The sequence below is a fragment of the Histoplasma capsulatum genome, genomic scaffold (genome assembly GCF_000149585.1).
Source record: "Histoplasma capsulatum NAm1 scaffold_2 genomic scaffold, whole genome shotgun sequence".
Classification (NCBI taxonomy): domain Eukaryota; kingdom Fungi; phylum Ascomycota; class Eurotiomycetes; order Onygenales; family Ajellomycetaceae; genus Histoplasma; species Histoplasma mississippiense.
Window position 1 is genome coordinate 1,160,215 of NW_001813981.1, and position 21,660 is coordinate 1,181,874.

The window sequence follows — 21,660 nt, forward strand, 5'->3', positions numbered from 1 at the left end:
GAAAGATGCCTTCTGCGCGCCAGAGAACGGATGTTTGCCGTCGTCCGACCCGGAGAGGATGTACTTGTTATCTGAGTGTGAAATTTTGCGAAGAATACTCTATCATCAACACGTCAGTGTCGATGGGACAACCTTATTGCTTACATATATAGCTCACCTTTGCATCCGTTTCGTATGGTATATATCCCTCGAATGCCCCTTACTCGGGTCCCATAATCGTACAGTGCGGTCGTATGAAGCACTAACTAATCCTTCTCCCGTCGGGCTAAACTCGACATCCATGACAGCCGCAACGTGGTCTTTCAGCACGTTCAGTGCGCGGTCCAATTTTCTCATATCAAATATATATATGTTATGGTCTTCATTTGCAACGGCAAAATTGAACGCTTCCATCGGGTTCCAGGATATGGCATTTGATGCAAGCGTGAGGATCACTTTCGTGACTGGGGATGACGTGCGGAGATCATACAATACGATCGACCGGTCAGTGGCTGTGGAGCCGAGAATGGATGTTTCTGTCCGGTTGAAAGCGAGGGAGGTGATCGTGTCGGTGCTCGTAGGCCAGTGGAGGGTCTGAGAGGGAGTGGAGGACGGTCGAGATAAATCGTACACGGATATTACGGACGAAGATGCGGCAAATGAGGGGTGGCTTTCATGATGAGAAACACCGGTGAATGCCGAATGTCCAAAATACGTTGCGAGCGGGGGGGTCTCAGACGCTGAGCCGTACGGGTCGAATAGTTTTATTGTTTTGTCAGCTGCGCATGAGAGCAGTTTCCTATCTGACGTCCAGCACATGCCCTTGACGATATTTTCGTGTGCTGGAGCATGCCATATTTCATCCCGTGTAGCCAGGTCCCAGACCTTGACAACTCCATCACCGCTTCCGCTGGCCAACCGTTCTAGCGACACTGGATCCTTTGCTAAACAATATACGCCATCGACATGGCCATTGCCTAGCTGAGCCACGAAAGGTGCAGCAAACATGCGCTCAAGCTTTGTGGCATTGAGGGCCCTTGTATATTCCCGCGCCCTCTCAAAAGGATGTTGTGCGGGATCAAGGTTTCGAGGGAGCTTGGAGGTATTCGAACCTGGCTCCTGCAATGTTGCAGCAGATCTGGAAAGAGATTTGATTTTCTGACATGGAATTAGCATGAGCTAAAAAAAAAAAAAAAATGTCCCCTTCAATTGCTTACTTACCATAATGTGCTACAAGCCAGGTAGGTACTTTCTTGACATCAATCGAGAGAGAAATGGAAATCTTTTTGAGCTCCCAGGAACAACGTCGGACCGACAAGACTGAAGGAATGACATAATCATCACACGAGCTTTAAAGCAGCGCCATATATTGCCCGATACATGCACCAGCTGTTAGCCTAAGCTTCAACCAGCATCGACATCGCGACATCTACTCCGCAGCACCCAGTCAACCTCCCCACAACCTCTGCAATTTCGGCCCCCTTTCTCTGCCTGTGCAACGGCTGCATCCCCCCTGTATATCCTTCGTATTTGTGAGCCGTTCACGACCTATTTTCCTCCAGAATGGCTGCTGGCCCAAATGACGCAGGCCTGTTGGTAGAAGCCAAGGCCCTCGTCAAGACAGATCCGGCCAAGGCAGAGTCGTTGTACCAGAAAATCCTATCGAAGGGCGTGGGATCTACCGACGCTTCGTTGCGTGATTACGAAACTGCTCTCGTGGGGCTGGGGGAGCTGTACCGTGACCAGAACAAACCAACGGAGCTGGCAGAGTTACTTAAAACTGGCCGATCAGCTTTCTCATCTTTCGCCAAAGCGAAATCGGCGAAACTAGGTACGTAATTTACAGGTGACTAGGGGAGGGAGAGGGAGATGGGGAGATTCTGGTTACGGTGTGCGTGGATTGCACTCTGTTTACACATATAATTTCTAGTCCGACAACTCCTCGACTTTTTCGCAGCTATTCCCAACACCCTTGACATTCAGGTACAAGTCATCAAGTCGTGTATAGAATGGGCAGTATCAGAACGGCGGTCCTTCCTCCGCCAGAATCTCGAGACACGCCTTGTGACTATATATATGCAAAAGCATTCTTACTACGACGCTCTCACCTTAATCAACTCCCTTCTCCGCGAACTCAAACGGCTCGATGATAAACTCGTGCTCGTGGAAGTGCAGCTTCTGGAGTCCCGCGTTTACCACGCCCTGGGCAACCAGCCAAAAGCCCGCGCCGCATTGACCTCAGCCAGGACATCAGCAGCATCGGTCTACACACCACCACTTCTACAAGCAGGTCTAGACATGCAGAGCGGCATGCTCCACGCGGAAGATAGAGACTTCACCACCGCTTTCTCCTATTTCATCGAGGCGCTGGAAGGTTACCATTTGCAAGACGAAACCAGCAAAGCCACGTCGGCTCTCCAATACATGCTCCTGTGCAAAATAATGCTCAACGCTGTCCACGACGTCAACTCGTTACTCGCCTCCAAACAAGCGATTCGATATGCCGGGACAAACCTTGAAGCCATGAAGGCCGTCGCACGTGCGCACTCCAACCGCTCTCTGGAAGAGTATGAGAAAGCGCTCAATGACTACCGATTTGAACTAGGCAGCGACGTCTTCATCCGCAACCACCTCCGCCGCCTTTACGATGCCATGTTGGAGCAGAATCTGATCAAAGTCATCGAGCCTTTTAGCCGGGTGGAGATTGATCATATTGCCAAGATGGTTGGGCTGGATACGCAGCAGGTGGAGAAGAAGCTTTCGCAGATGATCCTGGATAAGGTGATTATCGGCGTGCTGGATCAGGGTGCTGGGTGTCTGATTGTTTTCGATGAGGCGGAGAGGGATCAGGGGTATGATGCTGCGCTGGAGACGTTGGAAAAGCTTGGGGATGTCGTGGATGTTTTGTACACTAATCAGGCATCGATGCTTGAGTAGGGAGGGTTGTCGTTTTTGTCATACTCTTTAGATAAACATAAACTATATGGATCTCATTGACTTATAGCGTGCTTCTCAATTTTTTTTTTTTTTTTTTTTTTTTTTTTCCCAAAACTTGAACCCGGTGGGGGTGAAGCTTTCGCATGGTCGCGACTTAGCTAGCTAGCCCCTGATCATTCGAATTTCAGGTTGAAAGGGAAGCGGAATTGATTAGCTTCGCGCCATCAACTCGCTGCCAGGTCTTATTAGGCACTGCTTGCTATATCCGCCAAAAGCTTAACACAAATATTTGTCAATGACCCATAACTATCTATTTTTACTATTGTTTCTAAGAAACCTCAAGTTTCAACTAGGTTCCCTACCAAAAATCTGTAAATCCAGCTATATGCACATTATCGATGGGGGGCCGCTCTGTTCATTGCAAACATCAAAAAAACACAACAGTATCTCATGAAAATTTATCAGAGGATATATAGCAATATTTCTAACAAAAGCTGAGAGACAACAAGGCAAAAATAAAATAAATAATAGAAACGGTGACAATAAGGGGTGGTTGAGACGATTAGACAAATATTCAGCACAGAAAAAAAAAACCCCCGAGCATAGGTGAGTGCATGGAGTAGAGACTGTACACACTAAAATAATCATGTGGTATATATATAATTTCATTAAGTTTCAGAGGGGTACCAGGGGCCTTCTCCATTCTCCCTCTTCTTCTATCTGGAAGATAAAAGAAACTGCTCTCAAGTATCTGGGGCCAAGCTGATTTGTTCCAAGAAGAAAGGAAGGAAGGGAAAGGAAAGAAAAAGAAAAGAAAACCCATCCGCATTCCCTGTCAAAATATGGTTCATTCACATCAACATCCGCGGTCGAGAAGAAACCGAAGAAATAAGCATAATTGGCGAGAACTCAAATAGATGTAGATAAAGAGACCTATTTGAATAGCTATTGCAGCCGCAGTTCTCGTATTCAGGTATTCAATCATGTCTTGGTGGGTAGTCATCAGACCGGCCCGAGGCACTTTTCCCAGATCCATAATGCTGAGGGCAAGGCAAAACGCAAAACAGAAGTGGTAAATTGTTAGCACGAGAAGCATGATTGGGAAGATGTAGGATGTGCTATTTCATGGAATGTATAGTGCAGTGCCATCAACATACCTTACGTCTCAAAGCCTCCAGTCTCTTCTTCTTGGTATGGGCATTGATATATGTACCGATGACGAAACCGATGATGTTGAAGAATGGAACCCAGGTGTGTGGCGGAAGGAATTTCTGGGCAAATGCCAGGGATAGCGGAGAGGTGACCCAGCTGACTTTCATGACGGGCATGAAGCCAGCCTTCACGGTGGCCTTAACTTGGTGGAATGTTCGCGCACCAGCGATAATCGCCATAGAAGCGAGGTAAACGCAATTTTGGATCGGGGAGATCTATTGAAGGGCGAAAGGGGGTTAGTTAGATGAAGCAGGAAGAGCGGTTTTGAGTCGTGAAGATGTCTATGAACGTACGATCAGGTTGCTGACGAGAATCTGCAAGATCTTAGCTTTCAAGCTGGTGCGGCCGGAGAACAGCCTTTGGAGGATGCTAATGAGGACATGGCCTAGGGGAGCGCCGATGAACGAGCCGTACAGCGCCATCTTGGGTATTCTGGAGTTTAGGTAGTGGCCATGCTTGCTGCGATCATGCGCGATCCACGAAGCCAGGAACTCTTGAAGCGCGAATAAGGTTCCAGATGTGAGCATCTTAGTCCGCAGAGGATTGGATTGGAGTTGCTGCAGGTATGCCTGTAGCAGATAATAGCAGAAAGGTAGTTGTCGCATTGTCAGTTGTTAAGAGTCCACCATCGTGTCTGGGAATGTCGCTGTTCAATTCGCGACCAAAAAGCGCAACATACCGCCAGGTATCCAGTCGTTGACTTCCCTCCCGTCAGCCTGTTTCCCACTCTGTGCAAATCATCCTTCACTTTATCTTTCACAATCTCTCTCGTATGAGTGACCACCTTATCGAATTTAACAGACATTTTTTATTCGTTCTGAAGATGATGGAGAGATAGGTCTAGCTGGGCGTGGGCAAGCTCAAATGATTTGAAGGAGCAGAGAGGGAAAGGAGGGAGACGCGAAATCGAGAATAAGAATGTGAAGGGTGAGGGCACTGAAGGGCAGCTTGCGGCTGAGGTCGTGGGCTTAAGGACGCAGAGGAGGCTGGAGAGTTGTCGCCGGCGTGTTTTGTTTACGATGTTTCCCTTGCCGAGGTCGGCATCAGCAAAACCCTTAGTCAGCCTGGGCGAGCCTAGGATCACGCCAAACCACTACAGCGTATTATGACGGAAAAATCGGCCCGGAAAACATGTCCTCCTGGCATGCCCCGGGGTTAGCAATCTCAAGGAAACACGGGAAATCGACAGAGGCAAAGCGAACGGCTGGCTCTCAAAGAGATCATAGCTTTACCCAAGTTGATAATATTGTGGGAACCTCCGATGTTGTGATCCTTACATGTCGGACATAAGAGCAATTGTGGGGCAAGGCCCTCCATCAATTACTCGGTTATGAATACGCCGTACGGAGTACGCCGTAGAGAAATGTAACTCGATAGCTGAACATAAGGGTATTGTGGCGGACGTAAAGCTTGCGAAAACAGAATTTTCTGCCACCCCCTGAAAAATAGTAGCAAAACACCGCAGAAATAACCAAAATATCCACGTATCTCTAGAATCATTCAAATATCATCCAATTCATTCAAATACGCACCTTTATCATCAAATCTGCCAATATGCCCCCCCAGCTCAGCGAATTTACCACCAATGAGATCGTACGCCTTCTAAATGATGGTTATATGCCTGCTCAGATTGCGCGGACCATTGAGTGCAGTCTGGCCACTGTATATCGAATCCAACGAAATATTCGCTGCTTTGGAACTGCTAGAAGTCCTCGTTCAACATGGGGTGTAAAGCCAAAGATCACACCGGATATCTTGTCAGGTTTGGAGGACTTTTTTGAGGCATATCCAACTGCATATCGCGATGAGGCTGTCTGCTTTGTGAAGGATGAATTTGATGTTGATATCCACCCTCGATCGATATCTAGATTGTTGAAGAAACTGAATTTGACATGGAAGAAGGTGATTAATTATTGCAATTGTCACTTATAGAACCTGCTAATCTGTCAGTTCTATTTGATATAGGTTGAACCTGTGGCCAGTCAACGCAACGAAGAACTTCGAGCTGAATGGCGTATTCAAGTTACTCAGTATCAACCTGATCAACTTATCTTTTTAGATGAGAGTGCTGCGAATGAACGTACTGCAGATCGACGATATGGATGGTCAAGCAGAGGATTCCCTTGTCGCATTAGAAGGCCCTGTAAACGATCTCGCAGATGGTCAATCTTACCTGCAATAAGTGTCGATGGATATCTTGATTATGATATATATCAGGGGTCCTATAATACAGAGAGGTTCAATGAGTTTGTACGTGTCCGGATACTGCCCAAATGCCAACGAGGTTATCACTACTTAGTGATGGATAATTGCTCTTCTCATCGTTCACAAGCACTGCGAGATCTCTGCAGAGAAGCTGGCATTGGACTTTTATTCTTACCTCCATATTCTCCTGATTATAATCCTATAGAGGAGTCATTTCACGCGTTGAAAGAATGGATTAGAAGATACAGATGTCAGTTAGAGAATCAGTTTGATGGAGATTTTGAAGCCTTCTTGCATCATGCAGTTGAGAATTTCATGGGAGAAGAAGATGCAAGAGGATATTTCAGATCGGCTCATATAGGATAGTATTGTAAAATTTAAAAAGATTCAGATTACAATTCAATTATGATGATATATAATATCTAAGTTTCAAATTCAGAAGCAGAAGCAGTATGAAGTCTGCTGTCATCATTACAAACAGCAGATAAAGACAATTTAATCTCCTTCAACTGTGACTGCCAGATAGAACTCTTTAACCCATTTCTTATTATCGAGAATATACCCATTCCAATATTCAACTGAACCACCTGCTCATTTGTCATTGTCCGTATATGATCCAGTTCAAATCCTTCATTCTGAATAATGCTCTTTGCAGTTAAAAGAGCTTCTGCTCTTCGAGGTCTCTCTGTCATCAACCAGTTGAAGAACTCATCAATAAACAGATCCGCGTGTTCACCAAACTGAGGGATTGGACTACTTCGAATAGGAGGCAGGTTCGGATTCGATGGCAGGTTCGGATTCAATGGCAGGTTCGGATTCGATGGCAGGTTCGGATTCGATGGCAGGTTCGGATTCGATGGCAGGTTCGGATTCGATGGCAAGTTTGAATTTGATGGCAAGTTTGAATTCGATGACAAGTTTGAATTCAGTCCTCCCATGCCTCCCATTCCTTCCATCATATATTTCATCACCATCACATTGATTATCTCACTTGGAGACACAATATTAGATGAAGAAGGAGTTGAGGGAGATATTGGATACGATAGAAGCTGACAGTCATATCATTTGTTGTGACATTCCGTAACTTGATCTTTATAGGCTCCTTTATCCCATTGATAATCACCCGTTCATACAGCTGAATGAGATCTCAGGCTCAGGGGTAGGTGTTCGCAGAAATCGAGGATCTTCTGACTGTGTCTCCTCCTCCTCCTCCTCCTCCTCCTCCTCCTCCTCCTCCTCCTCCTCCTCCTTATCCTCCTTCTCATCATCAGTTGGATTCTCGTCATTATCCGGAACATCCGGAACAGGCGGTTTGGACAGACGAAGGCGCAGGGTAGTTGGAGTCCTTTTACGAGCTTGCGAGGCAGTAGAACGGTGGGTGTTGCGGGGCATATTGGCAGATTTGATGATAAAGGTGCAGATTTGATGATAAAGGTGCGTATTTGAATGAATTGGATGATATTTGAATGATTCTAGAGATACGTGGATATTTTGGTTATTTCTGCGGTGTTTTGCTACTATTTTTCAGGGGGTGGCAGAAAATTCTGTTTTCGCAAGCTTTACGTCCGCCACAATAGACTAGTGAGGTGTAGGCTATCAGACTCTGACTGCATATAGCCTGAGAAAAAAAAAAATGAAGCACAACAATAATCCACGGTATTCACACCCTTAATTAGACTCATCGGCGTTCTGGAGTAATCCGGGAGACCATCTACCAACTATCGTGTGCATAGTCCTTGAAATCGTGATGTTAAGTATTAATTAATGTGTGAGGTAGCAAGATCCAACAGAATAGAGATCTAAAAACAAGCAAAAGGCACCTGGAAACATATCAATTCCTCAGAGAGACGAAAGCATAAACTATCAATTCTAACATCTCGTGTTCCATGCACCCTTCTCTGGATACTTTAGTCCTCTGTTGGTTTGTTAACCCCCTATTATCTCTTTGCCTTGCGTTAATAACTAGACAACACTTTTGAATCTAATGGCCATTGCCTGGATAATAATATCTCGACAGAAGGTCCCGTTTGAGGTTCATCTCACAGCTTTGCATTGTCTCCGAGCACATGTCCACCTATGCAGACAAGAGTCAAATGAACCAGCCAATATACATTTCAACCGTGGACGCGGGGCCAATCCATCGATACCAACCAGGTGGCTACAACCCTGCCACCTTGGGAGAATAGCTGATGGCAGGGAGGTATACGGTGCTGCATAAATGAAAATGAGCCGGCTACTCAGCCGTTTGGGCGGCGAGAGATCAAAGGTTGGACCAAATTGATGGCTCATGAAGTACTAGCTAACTAACTGAAGGGTCTCCCATTTGCAGGGAAGATACTTTATGTTGCCATAAAGATTTGTGTGGCTGAAGGAGATGAGGGTGAGGGTACAAAAGAGCTTCAGATCATGAAGAAGAAGTCATCCCACAACTCTTGTTGGAAATACTTCATACAAATGCTGGATCACTTTATCATAACAGGTCCCAATGGATCTCATCAATGTCTGGTTTACGAACCTCTTGCGCCCAATATTCCAGACATAATTGATGCACACTTTCCAAGTGGGAGACTCCCAGGGGTTGCTTGTCAAGATAATTGCAAAGCAATGTTTGCTAAGGTTGAATAATTTGCATCAACAGAATATTGGGTATGGAGATAGATTACTCTCATGGAGAACCTCAAGCAATTCTCATCTGATATAGATCTCCATACCCCCAACATGGCTTTCATTTTGTCCAACATGAATAATTTAATCAAAAAGGCGTTTACACAGATGTTAGGTGAACCAGAGATGAGCTATATTCAAAGAAATGATGAAAAGGATCTGAAGTCTGTCATACCTGCGTATATTGTGAAGCCAACCCTATCAGAAACATTTGTGGAATTCAGCTCACACTATCAAATTAGCTGACTTTGGAGAATCCTTTTTGCCCACTATGATTCCTCAAACACTACGCACACCCTTATCTGTTCGAGCTCCTGAGGTTGTATTTCAGGATTGCAGTGACTGTCGGGTTGACTTGTGGAGCATGGGATGCATGGTGGGTAAAATCGTTCCAAATCTTAACACCGTGACTATATATATCAGTAAACTGACGACAGCTCTTTGAGCTCTTCGTAGGCCAACATCCATTTGACACCTTGTTGATAACGCCAGCGGGCGACGTGGCCACAGGAGGTGATATGACCAATAAACCAGATCCAGTTTGCAGGAATGGCTGGAAGAGGTGTACCTTGAGAGCGCCCATCTCACAAGAGAGGATATCTTGAGCCTGCGACAAATCTTTGGGAAGGTTAATTGTATTTTGAGCCCGCTGCAAGAGCGTCAGCGAGGCAAATTCTAGATGACCCTTGGTTTAATGAGTAATTGATATACAGCGGAGTCATTGCGCTTGTGTGGGTGTGTTGGCGAGGAACACCAGCGCAGGAATTAGTGAAACCGCAAGATACCTTTCATTATCCAGTCTATCAGAGCTTTAGGGAAGCTATAAGAACCCTTGGCCATCTCATACCCTTCAGTGAAATACTTAGGTACCTAACAGAGAAGTAAGACTTAAGCCTTTCTATTTCATCCAGGTGAATCGATTCAGAGCGCTAGGAAATGGTGAAGACGCCAGGAACTCGGGTGTCTAGTTTGCAATTAAAGTTACCAGCCGATTCAGGCTGATGCATTTGATCACGTAGAGTAACATCAACGGATTGCTTCTCAAAATTCTGGGCCGAATATAAGCACCAGCCAGCTCGCCTCATTTTGCTTCTCACAGCTAGGTGTCTTTGCTTGGGGGGCATTTTTCCGCGTAGAAGCTTCCTTCTAGCTTCTCTCCGACAACACGTGTGATCTTCGCGCCACCCTGAGCTCATGCAGACAGCTTGCTAGGTTTCAACGAGATGTTGGGCTTTATCTCGCTTGGCTTTGGGCGTCTGGGAACCTCATCCGTCACAGGATACCGCTAATAGAAAAAGCAACGAGATTCCCGCTACAGTCGAAGTTTCAAACCCAAGATGCTTCCCCTTTTATTTTTGCACAGTTGCGGGATGAAGATGATTCTTATTTTATCAATGTCGCGCTTTATCATACCGTCTCTTTAATGCTCTGCCCTTTCCAAAGGAATCGCCCCCTCGAGTTCCGCTCCATGGGTTTGTATAGTACTATGGATCTGCATATGCCCGGAATTAGTGAGAGTGTTCGAACAAAGCTTCGATTGCATTTGCTATTTTAACTACGCATGAACTTAGGGTTAGCCAATGCAATACCAATTTTGGCACCCCTTCCCCCGCCCACCAAATAAAAGCCGCGCCTTGTCTCTTTGAATACTATGAAACGTACACATATTCGATTATTATTACTCTCTTTGTTCCCCCATTTCCATCTTCGCATGTGTGAATGAATGTAGTAGAACTGCCTTCCCAACCGAAGTTGATAGCCTGTTGGCTTATTGCTGTTCGTTTCTCGGGATATGGTTGTGGTTGGGTTTGTGTACAACAACGACCAGGAGAGAGAATAGAGGCCGCCTGCGGTTGTTGAGCCTCACCCGCCATGAGGGAGCCTGGAGGGAGAGAAAAAGATCTGATGGACCGATATCTCTCCCACCTCACCAGCACCACCCAAATCCAACCGCTGCCGTACATGCACTCGTGTCCCATGGGTACCAGCACTCCTTAAGAACAAAGCTCTCTGCTCATTTATTGTTTTTTTCCCTCCTGCAACCTCTCATCGCTCTCTTGAATGCTCTCACAAGCCCAAAGGCCAGGCGGAAAGGAAATAGATATATGGCGTGGTCTCTGGGCAACGCATTCATTCAATTTGAATAAAACAGCCTACTCCATCACCCTTTTGTCGTTTGCAATATTTGAAGTTTCTAAATTCCAGGGCTCGATACATTCTCTCTCGACCCGCTTCATGACGAGTTAGATTTAGTTGAAGCAAAAAAAAAAAATTAAATAAAATAAAAAAGAAAATATGGGTTCTCAAGCTCCTGCAAAACCCTCCTCCCAAGGAAGAACAACAACCCTGAATACTCGTCAAACACATTGCACCCACTCCAGCTTTACGCGTGAGTTTAGCAGCCATGGCCGTTTGGCAACGTGTCAGATGTGCAAGAGAGGACCAGATCTTGGTTGGGTATATGCTTGCACAGAGGACCAGGCGAGGATGGATGCAAGAGACAAATACCCGTACCAAGAATCACAACAATTGGGCCTTACGCATCTCTCCACCAGTCTCCAGTCAAGCAATGTGGTGCAGTTAAACGCCAGTATCGAGCACGCCATCAAACACAGGCATTACACTCCCAAGCAGGTGGAATTGGTCAAAGCCCAGCGAGCAGTTGTTCTGGAGACTATCAAAGCGGATTATCGCGCGAGACGCGATCCTCTCAGCCCTGAAACCCAATCGCGCTTATCCACCCAAGACCCAGAGGACTCGGAGCCCACGCCGGCAAATCCCTATGTGAAAGTACCTTCTAGCACATTGCTTCCAGCCTGCCACGGTGAGCTTGGAAACGTCACTATCCCATCTTGTCGTCTGCGCGTCTGCCCAGGCTGCATGCCGACAGCTACGGAGCGTAGCTGGCAGAGCCTCAACTGCATCTGCACAGACGATTATATGACGGACGATAGACTACTGGACACCCTTGCGGCTATCGCTATCAACATAAATGACGCCTGCGCGAGCCGAGAGTTTCGCAAAGTGCCAACGCCAGCCAGTTCGCTATGCTTTGACATAGCGGACGCGCTCATCAGGGCGGACGGGAATGGAGCAGCTGATAGCAACGCAATGGACAATGCTGGCACAGTGGACGACGGTGCTAACGATACCTGCCCTGCGGATTTGGAAGAAAGTGAAATAACTCCACCTGATGTCATTGTTGAGAGGGAGCCAATCAATAAAACGCCTAGGCCAAGGAAAAGTTTAAAAGAGCTGTTACATTTTCATAGAAGTCATGCAAAGGAGGCGACAGGGCCGAGAAAGAAGAACACTCACCGCCACCACCGGGGGCGGGATATGGGAATGGAATTCCAGATAGAGCAGCGAAGGACATCAGAGAATACCCGACCACAGAAGACCGGGACCGAGCGACTTGATTTTCCGCGAAGGGTTGAAAATGGTTCGCCTGTTCGGCGCCATGAAATGAGCGAGATTGATGATGATCGAAGCCGAGCCGATCTTGAGTTCGTTGGACGGGCTGATAGATTCGGCGGATAGGGAAGATGCTGTTGCGGAAACATAAATTACAACCCCATTATAGGAAGGAGCAAGGGTATATAACAGAACTGCCAATTTTATATCAGCAGCGAGTTAACGGGATATGACGGGTATTGTACCCAACATATGGCGGGGGCTATTCGGTTTCGCTATTGATTACTGATTATTATTCCGGTTTCCACTTTTTCACTCTCATCAATTTCTTCATTACGAGTGTGTATGATTCTTGTGAGAGTGGCAGCAGGGTAGATTACCTCGAAGTATCCCCGTCTAATAATAGAATTCATCATCCGACCGAAAGATAGGGGCGTTTTTACTCTGTTCAGCAGCTTCAGCCCCTGAGATCTACACACCTTAACGTGACCCACCACCCAACGAACTCCTATTTTTTCCATGAATCCCTGCAACTCTTCAACTTCAACCACCCACCATGCCACCCAACAAAGTGAGTATAGAGCAAGCGATCACTCAATTGAATCGACAATTGATTCCTAAATATGCTGAGGTTGCAAAGGAATTCGGAATCAATTGTGTTACCTTGATGCAGCGGTTCAAAGGTCAACAGATATTCAGAACAGAGGCAACATCAATCTATTGTCAGAATCTCATAAATACTGAAGAACAACACCTTCTATTTCATATTAATCAGTTATCTGATCATGGCTTCTGTGTGACACCTCAAATACTGTGCAATTTTATATTTGAGATTATCAAAATGCAAGTAGAAATTAACTGAATATCTCATTTTTATGAGTGGTATAAAGTAAAAATCATGAGTGTCTATCTTCACACTCTGAATCAAAAAAGAAAGCAGGCAGATAATAGCTATTATTTTAAACAATTTTTTATTCTTATAATTGCAGTTTTTTTACTTCTTTTCACATGCAATTTCATAATCTTTTTACTGACTTTTATTGAATAATTGTAAAAGAAGATCAAGCAGTATAATATCCTCTTTCAGAACATTTACAATTTCAATGAAAAAGGCTTTCTTCTTAACTTTCTTCATATTTTCAAATGAATTGTTTCTATAAAAGCTCTCAAATAAAAGTATATAATTGAAACAGTGCAGAATGACAATAAAGAATTCATTTTTTTATTTATTGATATTTATACAAATGAAATTACAATTTTATCTGCATTTATTTACTATAGAGAATCAAGAGATATGCAAGATATATGATTTGAAAATTTTGATTTTAAAAAAACATCAGACATATTTTACTGCTTCAGAAAATGAATGAAATAATGATGAATATAAATTAATCTGATTGAAACAGATATTTGGTTTTCATATAAAGTAAAAAGTAAGAAATCATTATCATCTACTTATATTAGATAGCCATTCATCTCATATAAATAGTGTGGCGTACTTACGCCCCCTATCCACCTCTGGCTTCCGCTCCACCTCTTGCTGCTTCCCGGAGCTTCCGCTCCTACCTTCCCTACAGAGAGCTTCCACTCCTACCTTCTCTATAGAGCCTCTGTCCTTCCCCTTGTATGCGATCGCTCCTTCTATGAGAGTTGATCTCTGTTAACAATCACTGTATATATATAGGGGCGTACGCCCATCTCCCATCTTTTAGAGAAGAAGACGTGTTTATACTTATAATTTGACCCCTACGTAGCAGCGTACGCTACAAATAGTTATAACATTCATTGATTACATAAATTGAACTTGAATTTTATTTGCTATTCTTTCTCCCCACTCTATACACTGTTTACAGCTGCTAAATATTGAAATATTTGACTCATTTATAAAAATATATTCAGATCAATTAGATTTCTATACACATTCTGACTATGACTTTATTCAAACTACAAAATGAGATTTTTGATGATTATTTCATGCTGTGTGAGAAACCTCTACAACTGCAGAAAATATCAAATCTGTTTTCATGATCACTGACATACATCTTATAAATTCTGCTCACATTTTCAAAAAGATTCAATCACATTCGTTTACATCTCTGAAACTGCTTCAACAGTGTACATCTACATCTATATAAGCTTTACAAGATCCGATAAAGCAAGCAAATCAACATCACTGTTGACTTTTAATTGATATTAAAAAAATTTTTCACATTGAGGAGAATATTGCTCTGAACAGAGAGATTTTTTTAATAGAGAATAAGAATTTTCAAATTGCTCTAAATAATGAGAGAAAGTGATGCAAATTTATTATTATTATTATTATTTATTATACTCCGCCTTCATCCAATGGATATGCGGTTCTGCTACCATATGTCTAGCTAGGAAAACCCCACTGCGCCTTGGCGCAGGGGGGTGAAAAACCTTGCGCACAGTGGTGTTAACTATCCTGTTCATCTGCAGGGTACCGGGCAAGTCAGCTAGAGCTGTTCCTTGCAATGGGAGCGGGAACAAAGGAAAAGGAATTAGAGAAAGTATAGTAACAAAAGAAAGGAAGAAGGGAGGGACAGATAGTAGGCGCTGTTAGGATAGAAGGGAGTGACAGGAGGGGGTAGAGGGGATTGACAGAAGGGGTAGATAGAGGAGATTATACGGCAGGGTGAGGAGATGATGAGGGGATGAAAATGAGGTGGTGCAAATGAGGTGGAGAGAGGCGAGGGGATGGGGAGGAGAGGGAGGAGAGGGAGGGGCTAAGTAGTCAGGGGAGTGAGTGCATGTGGGATTCAGGGGATTCTGGGGGTCCAAGGCAGCTCAGGGCGTTATGGTACATAGTGTGTCAGCTCGCGTGCTAATGTGAACTGGCCTAGAATCCCGCTCTCCATCCACCAGTTTGACAGGAGATGCAGGCCTTCCTTGGTGTCTAGCAGCATCCTCTTGTTTAGCCTGCCATTTCTTATAAGGCCCTGACGCTGCTGCTCCCAGCGTTCGCAGTGTATCAGAACATGTTCGACTGTTTCCCATTCATACCCACAGGGGCACCGTGGGGTGGGGAATTCAGGTACCTTACACCGGTTTAGGAAAGCTGCCAGTCCGGTTTTCCCTGACCTCAATTGGATGATGATAGTGCTGCGAGCCTTGCGCAGGCCGGTGTGCCACTTCAGAATTTTCTTGTCTGGGGGCCGGCCATGCCGCTCCCCCCAGGGGGGCTCACGTCTTTTCCACCTCTGCACCCACCTCCAGAGCTGCTCGCGCTTCAGCCAGTGATTATATGAGGCTTGGTCCAGGTTGGCTCGTTGTTCCGGTGTCATCTCTGCTGTGGCTCTCTCCTTAGCACCCTGAATCCATTGCTGTTCCCAGTCCACTGGCAGGGCTGCCGGGTGAACCACAGCTCCCATGTGTCTCTGTGCCCCCCTTGTCACCCCCCGGTGCCGAAGCCTGGTCCTTATGGCCGCACACGCATTCTCAATTTGTTGCGCCATTCCTGAGGCCTTCATCCTGTTGACCGCCTTTGCCACTAGCCCATCCAGGTGGATGTCTAAGGGTACTGTGTGGGTTTCCGCTTCCAGTGTGCTTGTTGGGGTTCTTTTGTATGCCCCTGCCACTATTCTGAGGCAGGAGTTCTGCACTGTGGTCAGCTTGAGGGCCAGTCCTGACTTAGCTGGACCCGTGCCCCCCTGCCCCTGTGGCTGGTGCCATGCTATTGCTCCATAGGTCAGGGCCGGCCTGATGACCATGTTATACACCATTCTCGCTTGTCGTAGTGGGAGCCCCCATGTGGATTGGGTGGTTTGGGACAGTGCTCTGACTTGAGTCTTCATCTTGCCTGCCACCGCGTCCAGGTGGCCCTTCCATCTCAGCCTAGAGTCTAACCATACACCCAATACCCTCATCACCTGTTTCGGTTGTATAGTTTGTCCTGGCAGTCTCAGCTCAGCCTGTAGGTTGAATTGGTTGCGCGCCCGTGTGAAGTGCATTAGCTCATACTTCTGGGGGGCAAAGACCGCTCCGTGCCGTGCTGCCCACTCCTCGCATGCCCGATGCATGCGCAGGAGCTCCCTGCAGTTGTCCTCAGTGGACTGGCCATAGGCCATCACGTTGACATCGTCTACAAAGGCTATGCACACCACCGGGCGCCCCGGTCTTGAGCAGATGCGCACCAGTTCCTCATTGTAGAATAGGAATAGTATAGGTGATAGGGGTGACCCCTGCGGGATGCCTGCTGGGATGTCAAAGGTGTCTGATTCCTGGCCCTCAAAGGCAATTGTGGATTTCCTGTTGGTCATGAAGGACGCAACCCATCCCACCAGGTCCCTGGGGATGCCCAGTCGCCGGAGGATGTGAACCATTCGCTCCCGCAGCACCTTGTCATAGGCCCCTGTCATGTCTAGGGAGAGTACCGATGCCACCTGTCCTGGGTGCTGCCACACTGTCCTTATCTGGGCTAGAAGTTGTGCTATGGCTGTTTCAGTGGACCTGCCCCTTCTTGCCCCCATTTGCTGTGAGGGTAGCAGGTTGTGGTCCTCCGCGATCTTCCGCAGGCGTTTTGCAGTTGCTGCCTCCACAATCTTCCCTATTGTGTCCAGCAAGGCAATGGGTCTCCACGCTCCTGCAGTCTGGTAGTCAGCCTTCCCTGGCTTGCGCAAGGCCACTGTCTTGGCTTCCTTAAACGTGTCTGGGTAAGTCTCCCAATGCCAGCATGCATTGGTGAGAGCTGTTATGGCCTCCACAAATGTTTTGCCCAGCATCTTAAGGAACTCGTTGGTGATCCCACTCCTCCCTGGTGCCTTCCTGTTTGGCAGTCTCTGGATCAGGCTTTCCATGTCCTCCACACTGATGGTGTCATTTGACGCTTCCCTTTCAGCTTGCAGCAGCTCCATATTGGTGTCACTTAAGTCGGCGGGCTCTGGCTGTGGGAAGAACCGTTGTCGTAATGCCTCAGCCTTCCCCTCAAAAGAGGTTTCTACCGTCGCGTCAGCCCCTTCCCCTGTTCTCAGGGGGGGGCAGTAGGTGCCTGTGGGGGCAGATGGCTTCTTTCCTTGCCCCATTTTGCTAGTCCCCACATCAATCTGGGGTCATCACGGGTCCTGTCAACCAGATCTCTGAAGTTTGCTGTCTTAGCCAAGTGGATTTCTCTGTTGCGCTTGCAGCGTGCCCTGAGCCGCTCCATTTCTGGGAGCTGGGACCTCCTAGCCTGCTTGTACTCCTCCACTGCCTTGGCCACCCTCGGTGACCACCATGTCTTGGATTTTAACCCAGCCTTACTTACGGTGGCGTGTTTGTCCGCTAATGTCCCTACAAATCCTACCAGGTAGTCTGCATACTCCTTGACTGCTTGCCTGGAGTCCAGGCTTTGTGGCACATATAGCTTTTGGCAGTCCCTTGCTACCTCCTCAGGCTCCGCATCCTTCCAGTTTCGTCTCTCAGCCTCCTTTGGGATGGGTGTGAGTTCCAGTGTTGTTTCCATGGGCTTATGGTCAGATCCTTTGCATGCCTCCTCCGCTATTGCACACCTCCTGAGCTTGTCGTGCAGGAGTGGTGATAGAAAGGTGAGGTCTATAGTCGTCCCTGGGCTGCCTCTGTCCTGCCATGTGGTAGCCCCGCCAGGTGTGGCAAGCTGGAGACCCAGCCTATCCACCTGTGCTATTAGCTGCCATGCCATGCGGAAGTTTCTCTCCACTCTCACCCCTCCCCACCTCTCATGGTGGACATTAAGATCTCCTAATATGACCAGCTCTGCATCTGTGCCCATTCCGGCTACCTCCTGCAGCTGGCCTATGGGGGACTCCTCCGGTTCACTGCTGTAGCCCCCTGGAGGAGGTGCATACACATTGACTATTTGCACCTTACCCAGGTCGGCGGTGATTGTCAGCACTGCAATGTATTCTGAGTGGTAGTGGCACTCCCATGTGTGTTCCACGAGCCTTTTGTTGACCAGAAAGCATACTCTTGGGTGTGTTTCCGGGTGATATGCTGGCCAGAAGCCGCAGCTTCTGGGGCAGTGTGTTGCTAGCATGTGGGGATTCCGGCTGGGCTCTTGTACTGCAATTACGTCGTATTTGTCTTCTGTTGCAGGGTCTGCCAATAACGCACCCATAACTCTCGCAGAGTTGTGCACGTTATATTGTAGGAGGTTTAGTGTGTCCCTCATTGTTGCGTGGGGGCTGGGGTCTGCGTGTAGTCCATTAGGTCCTCCTGTAGCTGAGACCCAGGTTGTGAGCTCTGTGGTGCTATAAAGGCACTTAGAGCTCCTCTCTGGGCTTCGCCTGCTTGCAGAATCCCCTTGGGTCGGCCTGGTCCTCTTCTTTGGCCCTCTGGTTCCCCAGTGGGTAACCTTTTATTTCCTCTGGTTTGCACCACCTGCCACCCATCTTGTGCTTTTGGCTCCATAAACCTACGGGGTCTTTCCATGTATGCTGTACGGGCCCTGCTTGATGCCCTCTCCCTCTCAGGGCACTTAGAGACCCAGGCTGGGTGTGTTCCCCTACAATTTGCGCACCTCGGTTGTTCCCCAGCTTTTCGTGCTGGGCATTCCTTGTCGTCATGTTCTTTTGCCGCGCAGAACCCGCACCTTTTGGCCTGCCTGCAGAATCTGGCCGTATGCCCATACTCATGGCAGTTAAAGCACCGGGTGACCTGCGCTTCCCGGTGGAAGATTTCAACGTCACAAAATATGCTGTCTATTATCAATCCATTTGTTGTCTACTAGTAGGTTGGCTTGCTGAGGCGAGGTGACGCTGAGTACAAGAGACCCAACCTTTGCCTGCAAGCTGGCATTCCGTCGTAGAGACAGTCTCTCAATTTGTACCCCTCTTCGGAGTCCTTCATTCTGTGCGTAAATTGCCTTGATGGCTTGCTGTTCCTCCTTCCAGTTGGTGTTGCCCATTGGGACTCCCTTAACCATGACTGGGTACAGGGTGTGCTTTGCCTTCGCCTTTTGTCCCAAGACTTCCAGCCATGTGCTGCTCTTAGTCAAGGCCTCCCTGGTCTCCCTCGCGTCGGTTGTCAGGATGATGTCTCCATTGGGGAGACATCTTGCTGCAAGCACCTTTCCCTTTGTCACATCCACAATTCTGGCGTTGACGGCTGCCACAATCGCTGGGGGGGTGGCCTCCTCAGCTGGGAGGGCTTCGCAGTCCCGGCGTAGGACAGTAATCTCGCGGAGGGTTCGGTTAGGCACTGGTTTTTCTGGAATTCCCTGTCCTGCGACCTTGGCCCATGATGACAGTTTGGCTTCTTTCACTCCTTCGGGTTGGCGTTGTGCGCGTGTCGCCACGGTCGCGTCTTCCACCTTGGCCAGCATCACCTCCCCCAGTTTGACCTTCAACTCCCTCACCAACCTGGCTGCCTCCTCCACTACCTCCTTCCCTTTGCCGTTGATGGCAGGATCTTCGCTCCCATTGCAAAGAACATTGCTCAACTGTGTCAATATTGCTCCACATGTGGTGGGCTGCTGCCTCTTGTCAGAGTTTTCTTCTCGCGGGCGTCCGTCAGCGCGTCCCACGATTTCCTCCATCACAACCATGGCACCAGCACCACCTCAACTGGGGATTGCTGGGTGTCGTGAGATTCCCTGCGATCAGGGCTATCGTTCGCTATCGTTTTCAGTGTATTTATATAAAAGTAAAGACCTTTTTCCTTTTAAAATTTCAATATTTCCAAATCCCGTCAAACTTTGATTAAGTAAAATTATTTTGTGTGTATAGAAATCATTTTATGTGTTTTTTGATTAACATTGTAAATCTCCCTCTAGTTTGTTTAAAAGTGCTCATTCAATTAGTTTTTCAGATCTAATTGATTGAGTTCTTTCTGAATTCCACCAAGAGTGATGAGCATTGAAATCCCCTATGATTATTGAATTCTTTTTTAGTTTCAACTGCATTAAACATCTATCAAATGTTCAAGTTCTATTCTTGTCTCTCAGTGATCTTTCATTATAGATATTGATTAATTGAATGTTTTCAAACTGTTTTTTTCATATCCACAATATTATTAACAAGAATATCAGATTCTGATATTAAATCATATCTCAGATTGAATTGAAATCTTGAATTTATTCTAGCATAAATTGCTACTCTAACTTTAATATCTGTTTTCTCTCATAGAAAACAATAGTATGCTGAATGAGATATATTATACTCTTGATCAGCATCAAGTCTGAGTTCTTGAACAAGAATAAAGTTTGCTTTTTGCTCATAGTCAATTTATAAACGGAAATAAAGACATGAATTTATTCGGTCCATATTATTTTGATTAAATTTGATTGTTATACAGCTTTTAACATTTTTTTTATATTTTTTCTACATTATATAAAACTGTTAAATGGTTTTTTATCTTTATTCAGAGTCAAATAATAGATTAAATCTATTATTCACACCATCAATAGCTATCACATCTTCCATATATGTATCTTTCATTTGTGTTTGAACAGGGGTTTTTGATGACTTTTGTACTTTCATTTTTTCTTTGTCAGAAGATTCAGATACAACAGAATTAGAGATTTGAGAATTTCTTCTTTTTTAACTGCTACTATTTTTCATATTAGTAGAGACAGCAATATCAGATTGTATTATTGATTTTACTGATCATTTTAATTTAGAAGCAGATACACATTCTTTTGAATTTGCAAAATGAGGCTCTTTGCAATTGACACCTTTTGCAATAGACTTAAAGTGCTCACATATAACTTCTTTTTTTACACAAAATTGACAATTGTGTTCAGCAGTTTTGTAAGATTAAGCACAAATTTGACATTTTACATTTTTTGTACAGAGATTTGCAAAATGATCATATTTTTGACAATTTGAACATTGAATGTGAGTTTTTAAATTTTCTCTGATATCTTTAAACTCATATGTGCTCATTCTCATACTAGCAAGTGTCACAAATAAAATTTTGAATTCTTCAAATAAATCAGTTATAATTAAAACTGAAGAATTTTTTCTGTTTTCTCTTTATTTCTCATTATTCAACTAAATTAGTAATGTTTTCAATTTGAATGAATTAAAATCTTTAATCTCATATTGAAGCTGAATCAGCCCATTATCATGATTGAAAATTGCTGTTGATATGTTATAAAAAATAAATTTTCCCTATTTCTCATTTCTTTTCACTGAAATTTCAATTTTCAAAATAGATTTTATCACTGGTGCGTATATATATTGATTTTGCACCAGAAAGTTGGAGTTCAACTCAGGCATGGTTGTCAGAATTATAGAATTACTCAGAAAAGAGCTTTTAATTGATGCTACAACT

The 21,660-nt window shown here is 45.7% G+C and overlaps 9 protein-coding genes across 9 annotated transcripts; 3 read left to right on the forward strand and 6 right to left on the reverse strand.

Moving 5' to 3' along the window:
• Positions 1-153: 153 nt before the first annotated feature.
• Positions 154-1,203, reverse strand: HCAG_02441 (hypothetical protein; the record flags this gene model as incomplete). The annotated part of the gene is made up of 2 exons (XM_001542220.1): positions 154-1,137; positions 1,201-1,203. 2 exons carry the CDS (start codon positions 1,201-1,203, stop codon positions 154-156), a joined length of 987 nt encoding a protein of 328 aa, XP_001542270.1.
• A 339-nt stretch (positions 1,204-1,542) lies between these two features.
• HCAG_02442 (26S proteasome non-ATPase regulatory subunit 11) lies at positions 1,543-2,916 on the forward strand (the record flags this gene model as incomplete). The annotated part of the gene is made up of 2 exons (XM_001542221.1): positions 1,543-1,810; positions 1,910-2,916. 2 exons carry the CDS (start codon positions 1,543-1,545, stop codon positions 2,914-2,916), a joined length of 1,275 nt encoding a protein of 424 aa, XP_001542271.1.
• Positions 2,917-3,893: 977 nt separating this feature from the next.
• On the reverse strand, positions 3,894-4,933 carry HCAG_02443 (integral membrane protein 25D9-6; the record flags this gene model as incomplete). Its single annotated transcript, XM_001542222.1, has 4 exons — positions 3,894-3,956; positions 4,074-4,343; positions 4,422-4,697; positions 4,808-4,933. The coding sequence occupies 4 exons, from the start codon at positions 4,931-4,933 to the stop codon at positions 3,894-3,896; spliced, it is 735 nt and encodes a 244-aa protein (XP_001542272.1).
• Positions 4,934-5,682: 749 nt separating this feature from the next.
• HCAG_02444 (predicted protein) lies at positions 5,683-6,310 on the forward strand (the record flags this gene model as incomplete). The annotated part of the gene is made up of 2 exons (XM_001542223.1): positions 5,683-6,030; positions 6,188-6,310. 2 exons carry the CDS (start codon positions 5,683-5,685, stop codon positions 6,308-6,310), a joined length of 471 nt encoding a protein of 156 aa, XP_001542273.1.
• Positions 6,311-7,086: 776 nt separating this feature from the next.
• On the reverse strand, positions 7,087-7,725 carry HCAG_02445 (predicted protein; the record flags this gene model as incomplete). The annotated part of the gene is made up of 2 exons (XM_001542224.1): positions 7,087-7,319; positions 7,467-7,725. 2 exons carry the CDS (start codon positions 7,723-7,725, stop codon positions 7,087-7,089), a joined length of 492 nt encoding a protein of 163 aa, XP_001542274.1.
• A 1,078-nt stretch (positions 7,726-8,803) lies between these two features.
• Positions 8,804-10,121, reverse strand: HCAG_02446 (predicted protein; the record flags this gene model as incomplete). The annotated part of the gene is made up of 4 exons (XM_001542225.1): positions 8,804-8,944; positions 9,173-9,195; positions 9,430-9,672; positions 9,983-10,121. 4 exons carry the CDS (start codon positions 10,119-10,121, stop codon positions 8,804-8,806), a joined length of 546 nt encoding a protein of 181 aa, XP_001542275.1.
• A 1,363-nt stretch (positions 10,122-11,484) lies between these two features.
• On the forward strand, positions 11,485-11,989 carry HCAG_02447 (predicted protein; the record flags this gene model as incomplete). Its single annotated transcript, XM_001542226.1, has 2 exons — positions 11,485-11,821; positions 11,952-11,989. 2 exons carry the CDS (start codon positions 11,485-11,487, stop codon positions 11,987-11,989), a joined length of 375 nt encoding a protein of 124 aa, XP_001542276.1.
• Positions 11,990-15,227: 3,238 nt separating this feature from the next.
• HCAG_02448 (predicted protein) lies at positions 15,228-18,556 on the reverse strand (the record flags this gene model as incomplete). The annotated part of the gene is made up of 3 exons (XM_001542227.1): positions 15,228-17,474; positions 17,675-18,240; positions 18,499-18,556. 3 exons carry the CDS (start codon positions 18,554-18,556, stop codon positions 15,228-15,230), a joined length of 2,871 nt encoding a protein of 956 aa, XP_001542277.1.
• A 513-nt stretch (positions 18,557-19,069) lies between these two features.
• On the reverse strand, positions 19,070-19,930 carry HCAG_02449 (predicted protein; the record flags this gene model as incomplete). Its single annotated transcript, XM_001542228.1, has 1 exon — positions 19,070-19,930. One exon carries the CDS (start codon positions 19,928-19,930, stop codon positions 19,070-19,072), a length of 861 nt encoding a protein of 286 aa, XP_001542278.1.
• Positions 19,931-21,660: the final 1,730 nt, after the last annotated feature.